Below are 12,607 nucleotides of genomic sequence, written 5' to 3'. Positions count from 1 at the left end.
TTGACATTAGAGGTAGTGATGCCTATGATGATGGTGTTGTTGGTGGCATTGAGGTTGACAACGGTCGATGATGAGGAGAGCCGGGTTGGTGATGAAGATGACAAAAACGATGATACAAACTCAGTCGGTTAGAAATAATAAAAAGACACGCACACAAAACGTCTGAGAAATAATGGCGTGTTTAATGCGGAACAAAGGAAGAACATAGACAAATGGAAAAACAGGACGGAAGGAAGAAGGGGGGAGGAGGAAGAAGAAGAAGACAGAAGTGGATAATAGGGAACAATAGGGAGAAGTTATTGAGCTATCAATGATGTGGGGTGGGTGGTAGAGTAGGGGGAAAGAGATAATGCATTCGTTGTTGGGGAAGCTGAATGTAAAGAAGATCTAACGGTGGTAATTAGAGAAATGTGCGTCTGAATAGCAGCGGCAGCGACCAGAAGCTGCTAACGAGTGTAGGATCAGTAGAGATAAGCAATCTCTTGCTCTCTCTCTCTCTCTCAGTTCATTGTGGAGGATTTGGAAAGAAAGATGGAGGAAAAAAGAGAAGGAGGCGAGGAAGAGACAGAGAGGATGGAGTGAAACAAGGCCATCAGCAGCAGCAGCAGCAACACTATCATTATTGACCATCACAATCACTCACTGCCATCCTCATCAACATCCACACATAAAGAAAGAAATATAAACATATATAAAGAGCAGTGCTCTGCAGCTGGTGTGCCGTGGCACACTGGTGTGCCATGAGACGATGCTAGGTGTGCCACAGTGTAACCTGAACATAATTTTCTATACCTTTAGTTATGTTTTGAGTTCAGGTTGTGCCACTGAGTTTTGAAACGAATATAAGTGTGCCGCAAGTGAAAAAGGGTTGCGGAGCCCTGCTGTAGAGAGAAAGTGGGGGTAGATAAAACTATGCTGACCAGTACTTGACCGGTACTTGTTTAATGACCCTGAAAGCATAAAAGGCAAAGTCACCCTCAGTGACATTTGAACTCAGGACATACAGACCCAGAAGAAATGCTGCCAAGCATTTTGTACGACATGCTAATGAATCATTATTCTGAGGTACACAGTTTGCACAACATCCATAAGATGACGTAATGTTATGCGACTCACAACTCATCAGGCAATCAAATAAAGAAGCAAGCAGTAACATGTAGGTTAATCAATAGATCGTCAACAAGTCTTGTCACAATGAAGACTCTTAAGGAAACAACTGTAGCAACATCAGATAACCCATTCATCTGGTCTTATTATGGTTACTGTTCTATATTTAAGAGAGAAGGAATTATGTACGTTATTTACATTTGAAGGATATTTATCCTCATCTTGTTTGTTGTTAACACAACATCTCGGCTGATATACCCTCCAGCTTTCATCAGGTGTCTTGGGGAAATTTTGAATTTGGGTTCTCATTCCTAAGGTATTTTTCGATGTTATTATTATTATTATTATTCAGCTCACTGCCTGGAACTGAACTCGGGTGAAGCTGGCCGCGGGTGCAGATCTCGGGCACATGGCGTAGTGGTTAAGAGCCTGGGCTACTAACGCCAAGATTCCGAGTTTGATTCCAGGCATATATGTATGTTTTGTCTTATATATGTACTCTCATGCATATAGTCGCATGCTAAGACATGCTCATATATACTTAAATGATAAACTTCTGGAAAGATTTTTACAGTTCCAGTGATAGCTTGAATCTGTAGTTTTCAAATTAGTTTTCTGCTTTCTGGTTTTGAGAAGCCTAATTTCTCGAGATTAGGCAGTGTGTTACATATCCCAGTGCCCCAATAATTACAGGTATAAACATGAACTTGTAATCTGGATAGAGTAGCTGTAGATTCCTCAATAGTTCAGCATAGGTATTTTCTTTTGCGCTGATCTTTAGCTTTATGTTAACATCTGTGGGCAGCTGATTTCGGAAACCCCACCCGCAAGGGATAACCGCAACTGGTACTACCCTTGTGTAGTGAACCAGCTACTCTGGTGCTGGGCCTGTAATTGACTGCTGCTACTGTACGTAAGTACGTATGTACATGATCAGCCCTTTTCAGTTTCTGTCAATCAAATCCACTCACAATGCTTTGGTCAGCCTAGGGCTATAATAGATGACACCTATTCAAGGTGACATGCAATGGAACTGAACCAAAGACCATATGGTGGGGAAGCAAGCTTCTTAACCAAATAACCAAGCCTGCACCCCCACCACCACACACAGACATAAAGAGGGGATGAAAGGATTATAATATTTACTAATCTCATTCTTTACAGCTGATTATACTTTGTGGATTGGTTTACAAAGTGGTGTGTGCATGTATATGCGAATGTGTGTATATATATGCTTGTATGTATATATGTGTGTACGTGTGTGTGTGTGTGTGTGTGTATATATATATATATATATACATACACACACACATGCAAAATCTAGTACAACCTGTTATATGCTCAATTTGTTGGCCACAAAACAAGTGTCCCCACCAAGGTTGTTTGTTGGAGGTGCCTACTGTATTTACACACGCATTCACTCTTTTACTAGTTTCAGCTTGAGGGTTGTGGCCATGCTGGAGCACTGTTCATTCATCCAAGTAATATCTGTTTTTTTCATGGCATCATGTGGTTTAGGTGAATATTTGTAAATGAGGCAATCACAGTTTCTGTCTACCAAACTCAACTCACACGGTTATTTGTCAGAGCAGAACTATTGTAGAAGGTACCTAAAATTGCTGGCTTTACACCAAAGTTTGAAACCAAAATGTATGTGTGTGCCTGTGCATACATACATACATATAGAGGGTGGACCACAAGTCACATGCCAAAACATTTGACATTTTATCTATATCATTATTATTATTCATTTTGTTCCTCATGTACAAATACATGTGTGTATTTGTCACTATTCTCTGACAATTCCGTTGTAGAGCATATTGGACTTAATTTGCACATGACTTGTGGCTCAACCAGTGTATACACACACACACACACACATATATATATGTATATATATATACAATTATAAACAAGGGCAAAAGAATGCCAATATGCTGAGAATAGATTTTAAATCATCAACCACCACATTACAATATACATTCACTATGAATACACGCTGTGCTGAAATCGAGGAAGGCAAGCTAAGAGAATATTTCTTTTTTAATTCGTTATCTCTATATTGAATCAACTTCAGGATTAATCCCACAGATTTTTCCATCTTCAGTAGAGAATACGATAAGAAATAAATGAAATGATTGCAAGCACCCACAGCAAAAAGCAGAAGCAGACGTCATGGGTACACATAAGTACCCCAGTTATATCTAAACGTAAATTCCTTTAGCAAGCCTCAGCACACGTGTGACCGGTCACGAACCACACCTTTGAGTGGTTTCCAGTCCCAAATTCTGTTGGCTTGCCTTCCTCGATTTCAGAACAACGTGTATTCATAGAGATTGTATATTGTAATGTGGTGATTGACGATTTAAAGGCTATTCTCAGCATATTGACATAGAAATCTTTTTTTTCTTGCCCTTGTATATATATATATGAGAGAGAGTATACATGTGGTATATAATAAAACAAAGAAAGGAAGGATATGTAAAATACAACAGGAAAAATAAAGAAGGAAAAAAAATGATGATAGTGTTGTGGTTCTTCTGAAATAGGAAGACCTCTGGGAATAATTCCCTAAACACCCAGGGCAAGTGGCTTCTCCAATTCACAGGTCTACACTTAGAGCGGTACCATCCACTCTTGCCATTTTTGCAACTTTCACCCACCTTTCAATAAAATCTCACTTGACGACAACACCTCACCTCTCCACCTTCACTTTCCGCTTGAAGTGAAACTTGAAAAAAAGTCGATGAGGGCTCTACCAAAGAGGAATGTCTCTGTCCTCAATGACAAACTAGGCTGGAATCCAGGTTAAGGGTGACAATGATGATGATGATGATGATGATGCTTAATGCAATAAAGTTGTTTGACAAGTACATAGGAGGTAACAGAGAATGGGTGGGGGTGTGAATCTATAAGCCCCTTCACATATAGAAAAAATATATATATATACACACACACACATATATACAAATATAAAATATATATATATACACACACATATATATATATATATATATATACAAATATAAATATATATATATACATATATATAGATACACACACATATATAAACATACACACATATATATATACATACACATATCTATACATGCACACACATATCCATACAGACACATATATATATATATATATATACATACACACACATACATATGTACATACACACATATATACATATATATATATATATATATATATATATATATATATATATATATATATACATACACGCACATATATATACAGACACACATATATATATACACACACATACACATATATATATAAGTAACTTTCAAAAGCTGTCACAACAAAATAATGCAGAGACACAGCAAAAGTGACCCTGAAACCTTCTCTTCCACTGGAACAAAAAGAAACCATTATCAGGAGCTGTCTCAGACTAACCAGCCATTTCTTCTTTATATACATATATATATATCTGTTGGAGTTGTCCTGCAGGGAGGAGGAGGGGCGTTAGTGATAGTTGTGGTGGTGGTGGTGGTGGCAGTTGTAGAAGAGTAATGGTAATAGTGGAGGTGTTAGTGGTGATGAAAGCAGGTGGTGGTGGTGGTGGTGGTGGTAATGGTGACAGCAACTGTGTTACGTATTTCTGTTAAAATACACTGTCATTGTTTCAATTAATTTTGAAAATAACGAAGAGTTTATTAAAATAACTTTGTCATAATTAAACTAGTGTTTAGAAAATAAGTTGACATGAAAATTCCAATGGAATGTTTTTAATTCAAATCACTTCAAAACAGGAAGTCTGTAGCAGAGAACCAGATTAAATCTCAGGTGAGTTGGGATCAGAAGGGTTAAAATCATATGTCTATCATATTTAAATTGAAATATGCGGCTTTTGCTCCAATTAAATTTGAAATTAACACAGAATTTATTATAATTTTGTCATTAAGCTGTAGTTAGAACAAATTGACATGAAATTTTAATGGAAGCTGGGTATAAGAGGCATCTAATGTTGTGTGGAAGAAAGAAGACTGATGGTTTGGCGATGTGATGCATATGGATGAGGGCTGCTGTGTAAAGAAGTTCTGAACTCTAATTGTGGAGGGTACCTGTGGAAGAGGTAGACCCAAGAAGACATGAGACCAAGTGATGAGAAAGGGTCTTTGGATGCTGGGTTTCACTGAGGAAATGACACGGGACCAGGTGTGGCGATTTGCTGTACTTTATAAGACATGTCAAGTTAAGTAAAATTGTCCACCACACATTTAGGGCTGTCCTTTCAGGTGCTGGTGGCACATAAAAGGCACCTGTGCATTCTGTTAAGTGGTTGGCATTAGGAAGGGCATCCAGCTGTAGAACTCATGCCAATTCAGACAGTTGGGGGTCTGGAGTAGCCAGCTCCATGTCAAACCATCCAACTCATGCCAGCATGGAAAGCTGACATTAAACGACGACGACATGGACAATAACGACGATGTGGACAACGACGACGATGATGATTTTGAATTAAATCACTTTAACGCTTTTATTACGATGTTTCTATTGAAACACTGCATTTGTTTCAATTAATTTTGAAATTAACCAATCAGACTATGGATGACTAAATTACAACAGGTATATAACCCATTGTTTGAATTATAGTGCATTGTTGTACCATTCAAAACTTTTTATTCTTTATTAAGAAATCTTTTGTCATTAAGCCGGTGCCTGGTACGTCTATTAACGTGAAATTTTGATGTAAAGCTTTAAATTAGACCAGTCTCAAACAAGCTCTTCGTGTCATAGAACCAAGCACAGTCTCAAGCAGATTGGTGGGAAAAAGTTTAAGATAAGCGGTGCATAGGAACCCTTTCGAGAACTGAGCAGTTAGTTCTCCAGGCTGAATCTGTAGAAGACTTAGAGAAGATATTCAAAACATGGAAACAGGGCTCAGGAACCGGGGCAGAGACGGTGTTCAAAATAAATCTATCCAAGATAAAAGAAGTTGCAGTTATGATGGAGACATTACCAAGATAAACTGACTGAAATAATGTAGCTTAAAAGGTTCCAAGAGAAAATTCTAGAAAATCAGAGATGTGTTGCAGCATCATATAGGCCTCTCTCTCTCTCACTTTCTTTCACACATACACACACACACATTTCCTTTCTTTTTCTGTCCAAGCACCTTCGCTCTTCTCTGTCCTCTACTGTCTGTTCCTCTCCCTCTCCCTCCCCTCCATTCCCACCTAACCACACCTCCACATTATCCCTCCCACCTCCCTTACAAACACACTTCTCCTCCACCCCTTTACCATTCACAATTTTTTCACCCCTCCCTCGTCTTCCTCTCCTCCTTATTACTCTCACAATCTCATTAGCTCCCACCCCAACATTCCACCATCGTCACCACCCTTCCACTATCGCCACCACCAAATACCAAATATACCATTTTAAGGAAGCAAAACTACCGATGTCAGCTTAAGCTGCAGTTAACTATGCCCCAGGAGGGTAATTAACAACAAAATTTAGTTGCCGGTCGTGGGGGCAATTATTTTTTATTACACTATTAATCAAATAAAAAGATACACAAATATGTGCGTGTGTGTACATATATATATGTATGTGTATATATGTATATACATACATATAAACATATATACTTTTAATGAACAAGGCTGCGTGTATGTGTGTGTGTATATATATATATATATAAATATATATCCTGGTTTATTGAGAGGCTTTGGGAGTGATGACTACAGTGATGACAATCCAATTAAGATAATACAGATAATTATCAGTACAAGCATGACTGCGTCATTAAGTTCCATTCCCAGCCACATGGCTTCTGAGTCAATCCCAGTGACCACCACCTTGGACAAGTCTCGTCCGCTATATCTTGAATGCATTGCAAGTGAAATTCATAGCTGGAAATCATACGGAAGCCTGTTGCATATACACATAATGGTGCAGCTCTCTGGCTGATCAGCAAACCAGGGTAGATGGAAACTGAAAGAAGCCCATTGCGTGTCTGTCTGTCTGTCTGGGCTTGTCTTGCACCACCGCTTGACAGCATGGCCAGTCAAAAGACTGAAACAAGTAAAAGAGCGGTTTTAGAAAAACTTGACCATAAGCTGACAATTGAGAAGTTTGCTTCCCAACCACAGGGTTTCAGGTTCGGTCCCACTGCATGGCACTTTGGACGAGGGCCTTCTACTATAACCCCAAGTCAACAAAAGCCTTGTAAGTGGATTTGGCAACTGGAAACTGAAAGAAGCCTGATGAATATATGTATATAAAAGGTGTGTATGTGTATGTATATGTGGGTATGTGTTAGCAATTCTTGACAAGTGTCATCATAGGAGCAGTGTCCTTCCTTACTTATCTTCTGTGTAAACTTGTCCAGCTGGAGCAAAATATTACCTTACTTGGAAACAGGTAAGGGTTAGCAACAGGAAGAGCATCCAACCATAAAACAACAAGCCTCAGTGAATTTTGAAATTATTGAAGAATTTACTAAAATAATTTTGTCATCATTAAGTTGGTTTGGTACATAAATTAATGTGAAGTTTTGGTGGAAGCTTTTATTTTAAATCGCTTTAACTCTTATCTTACCAGATTTCTGTTGAAATTCACCATCTTTCTTTCTATTAATTTTGAAAATATTCAAGAATTTAGTAAAATATCTTTGTCATTGTTAAGCTGATGTTTGGAATATAAATTAACACAAATTTTGATGGAAAACGGGGAGGTGCAATGGCCCAGTTGTTAGGGCAGCAGACTCACAGTTGTAGGATTGCTGTACTCTTTCCTGCTGTACTCTTTCTCCACAACTTTCTCTCACCCTTTCTTTCTGTTTCTGTTGTACCTGTATTTCAAAGGGCCAGTCTTGTCACACTGTGTCACGCTGAATCTCCCCGAGAACAACGTTAAGGGTACATGTGTCTGTGGAGTACTCAGCCACTTGCAAGTTAATTTCACGAGCAGGCTGTTCCTTTGATCAGATCAACTGGAACCCTTGTCGTCGTAACTGACGGAGTGCCATGTTATAGCAGAAGACACTTGCCCAAGGTGCCATACAGTGCAACTGACCCCAGAACCATGGGGTTGGGAAGCAAGCTTCTCACCACACAGCCATATATCTTATATCTTTTACTTGTTTCAACTATTAGACTGCGGCCATGCTGGGGCACCACCCTGAAGCATTCCTTAGTCAAATGGATCACCCCCCCCCACTCCCAGTACTTATTAGCCCGGTATGTATTTATAGTGTTCTCTTTTGCTCAACGCAATAAAAGATTTGATGATGATGATGATGATGGTGGTGGTGGTGGTGATGATGAAGACGACGACGATGGGAGGAAGAGGAGGAGATAAGGCCACACCTGTAACATTCCGGAGAGAAACTTGATCTGCTGTCAAGACTAATGTTCCAACACCCACTAAAAAAGATGACCATCCCTTATTATTATTATTATTATTATTATTATTATTATTATTATTATTAACGAGAAAACAATCAAGTTTGCAGCCACATTGATTTATCAATTTCTACTTCATTGAACCGGTTTAAAATGTTTTAGAAAACCATTTTGATTTTATTAAGATATGGTAATTAATATTGAGCTCTTTTCAATCCTCACATGCCCACCACCACAACCACGCAACACCCTTTAAGAGAAACACTGATCTACGTGGTTGCGCGTTTTGCTAGAAATAGCAGCCACGTGTCCCTGTAATCATATGTTACCAGTGGCGGATTGAGAATATTAAGGGCCCAGAGCATAACTGTTTAGTAGAGTTAACATGTAGAGTGCGGGCCCGGGCCCTCGAGCAGTGCCCGATTGACCGACGGCTGAGTCCGCCCCTGTAATGTTACAGTCTTTAAAAAGAACAAGAAGGGGCACAATTGATAATGTAGTCTTAGATACATTATGTTTGAATAAAAGATCTGAAGAATGCTTGGAAGTCTTTGAACAAGTATGACGTACCAGAGTTGATTGGGATAAAATACATGTTTAGCACCAATAACAGCCAAATCTCCTTAAAATCACACATCCTTTAAAGAATTGAAATGATATGTAAGGTGATGAGGGCCAAAAATAGCTAAAAATATTGGGGGTCTTTGGTATTGGTTACCGCTGATCATAGGTCTGTTGGATCAGGGCTCGACCTGGGGTTAAATAACACCAACAACAATAAAATATCTACTTCGATTAAGAACTCGTAAAAACCATGAATTGTTAATTTGAAGTCTGTGATGAGTACATGCTATAAACACGCATATAAAATATGATAGATATACACAGAGAGTTATACACACGCAGAGATTTATTTATAAATAAATGGTAACGGGTTCTCCGATAGTTTCGACGATGATCGTTCAGTTGTGCCAATCAACGGTATCCCTGTTCATGAAATTAATGTGTTTGTAAGTAGTTAGGTATTCTACAGACGTGTACCTTTGGTGCAATTCTTGCCGAATCAGCTTAACACAATGTTCCATAAGGCTGAGTCTTCCAAGACAATCCAAAGATAAAGAGAAAGAATTTATATCAATCCCAAAAGGACGGAAAACAAAGTTGACATCGGCAGGATTTGAACTCATAATGCAGGTCACTGATACCCATATGATTCAGTGCCTTATATGTAAGTGGTAGATGTAGCTAGAAATCGTGGTTGTTATCTATTGATAAAACATTTGTCTTGGATCAAAGATCTATCTAAAAACTTTCAATGGCTGTACACCTTACAAAGCAAATACCGTAGAAAAAAATGTGCATGTAAAAAAGTACAGTTTAAATATATGAACATATTTAATGTGTGCAGTTAACGTGCTGTGTGTCAGGTTATGCATGGGTTTAGATAAGCTAAATAAATACAAACTACTACTTACGTAAAACCTTCAAATCCGGATTGTTGGAGCCGATCCGAACAGCGCTTGCCAACAGATTCGTGGCCGTGACTTCTGTTGGGTGAAAGGGGACTGGTCACTTCAGCCATCTAGCTCCCACCACGGACAGTCAGTCTCTAAAACCAAATGAGGGGTACCTGATGGTGAAGTACTGATAGGGACAGAGAGAAACAGAGATTTGTAGAGGCACCTGTGAGATGTGCGAAACGGGGAAAACAAGAATTTTTTTCCTTGTTGAGGGCTTTAAAAAATTTTTTTTTGCACGAAACTTAAAGACTCATTTGCAAGTTATTTAAGGGATGGGGGTACATACAGATGTATATGTATATATATATATATTTGAAATCTTTATACACCATCTAAACGTGTGGGTTTTTATTGAACACTACCCACACCAGAAAGACCTGTAGGAAAAAAGAAACGTGTTAACTAATTTTGAGATCCGTTCGTTTTCGAATTGTCATAGGGTTCGGTTTTGGGGCTTTAATTGGTTCCATTCGACTCGCTGACTAAATAACGAGGAATTTATAGTTTATAAAAATTATCACAGAACAGTTATTATGTCGATTTGCAACAATATCTTGCAATGATGGAAGACAAATATGATCTTTAAAAATACCTTTTAAAACAACAACCGTTAAACAATGTATTCAGGCGAAAATCAGATACGAAAAGAATTAGAAAAATATAATGACGAAGAGTTAACGGTATATAAAACGTTAAAGGTAAGAATTTAACAGCAACAATGAGTTCTTTTCGCCCCACATTTGGAATGCGTGACGAAGGGCCAACGGTAAGGTCCTCGACGCCTAAGGATTTTCAGGTTTAGTGTTTTAGTTTGCGAGTTTGGTTTTTTAAAAAAGAATTTGTAAATTTATAAGAGATCCATTGCAACAAGTCTTCGTAAAAGTAATTCTGATTCCATCACAGTTACAACCAAACTGTTGTTTAATTAAATAGGGGTTAAAATCGTTTCAATGAAGTCTGTAAGGAAACGAGAAATAGGCGGACCCAGCATGTGTTCTGTGTTTGAGAATTAGAGAGGGAAAACATTAACTGGCGAAGAAAGACCTCGTGTAGCGTGTGTAACACTAATTATACATTTAGTCAACCACTTCAGGAAGAGGAATCATAGAGTTAAATTCTATAGAATGAAGGGGTGGGGTAAATACGTAATGGGGGATAAAAACGAGATAGGGGGTTATTAGTAATAATGATGATAAATAATTAAACAACAGTAGCACTAAAACAAACCAGAAGAATGTAAAATAGCAACTGTAGATCTGGTGTAGAAGTACGGAGATTGTTGATAAACAGATTCTGCTGAGATAAACGTACATGCGACTACACTTCAATGAATGGAGCCAGTAAAGACATTGCGAGATAAGCGAAAATAAGCAGTCAGGGCCATATAAAAATATTTTCACTCCAAGAATTAACAGTTTTAAGTGTATTGCCGGAGAATAATAAAGGAGGAAATTGAGAATAGCAAGAATCGAAATGAATAAGGTGTTCAAAGATCCATTAAAGATTAATATGAAGACATTGGTTTAAAAGAACGTTGAATTTCAATCTGGGAAGCTTTATAGAAAGAGTGTGTATTCTTCGTTTTTAGTCACTTTTAGAGAATATACATATGTGTGTATGCGTTTATCTGTATACATATATTTGGTTGGGGGATTAAAAGTCGATCTTTTAGAAGATATTGTATGTGTGGCATCAAAAGGGAGGTAGTTATTGCGGAAGGATTGACCAGAAAAATAAAAGCCCACCACAATCCAAGTAATAAAAATCCGAAATTGTTGTTGTCGTGGCGAGAGGGATCTTGCAGACAATATGCGTGATTGGTGCTATTGTTGTTAATGATGACGACGATGATGATGATGCTGAGAATTAAAGATGGTTTTAGTTTGTAAAGCCAAACAAGAGACAGTCTGCGAATTGTGGCGGCAGTTGTGATGCTTGCCAGGTGGTCGCTCTGATCACAACCGTTTCACAGTCTTTTATTAAACAATCTCGCTCTCTCTCCCTCTCTTTCGCTGTCTCTCTATTTTTATCTATCTAGTCATCTCTCTCTGTCTCTCTTTCTCAGACATTCAATTACTCTCTGTTTATAAGTCACAAGCTTATTGGTGAACGACGACGACCACCACCACTCACTCAGCCAGCAGTCAGTCGAAAAACAGCCATCCAATACAAGCACCTTGCCTGTCTGTCTGTATATGTGGCAGCAACGCAGCGAAATGATCAACTGCTACTAGAGACGGAACCGAGAGGTTTAGCCACTGCTGAAATGAAAGCAAAAACAAAAAACTTGATTGCACCAAACTGTTACCCCCCACACACACACACATCCATACACGTGGATATGCGTATGAATATTCATATATATGTGTTTGTGTGTGGACACAAATACACGTGGGCCTGTGTGTGTGTGTGAATGTATGCCCCAGTATGGCCGCGGTCAAATGACTGAAGCGAAAGGTACATACATACACACACACAACACAAATACACGTGCGAGTTTCTGTGTGTGTATATGAATGTATGCCCCAGTATGGCCAATCAAATGACTGAAGTAAACGACAAACCACAAGTAACATGTGCGCATGTGTTTGTGAGTGT

At 38.5% G+C, this 12,607-nt stretch overlaps 1 protein-coding gene across 8 annotated transcripts in view; it reads right to left on the bottom strand.

The window, feature by feature from the left end:
* The window catches only part of LOC106870430 (inosine-5'-monophosphate dehydrogenase 1b), a 48,494-nt gene extending 36,494 nt beyond the window's left edge, over positions 1–12,000 (bottom strand). For all 8 annotated transcript variants that reach the window (XR_016237685.1, XR_016237689.1, XM_089338523.1 and 5 more), the window contains exon 1: positions 9,965–12,000. Coding sequence is in view for 3 of the 8 variants with exons in the window: in XM_014916502.3 (XP_014771988.1) it covers positions 9,965–10,071 (107 nt within the window). In the remaining 5 variants the exon portion in view is untranslated. The remainder of the gene's footprint in view (positions 1–9,964) is intronic.
* Positions 12,001–12,607: the final 607 nt, after the last annotated feature.

This window comes from Octopus bimaculoides, chromosome 20, assembly GCF_046866305.1.
Source record: "Octopus bimaculoides isolate indiv1 chromosome 20, ASM4686630v1, whole genome shotgun sequence".
In the NCBI taxonomy this organism is placed as follows: Eukaryota; Metazoa; Mollusca; class Cephalopoda; order Octopoda; family Octopodidae; genus Octopus; species Octopus bimaculoides.
The sequence above is the reverse complement of the archived record's forward strand: the minus strand, read 5'-3'. Positions and strand labels throughout refer to the sequence as shown.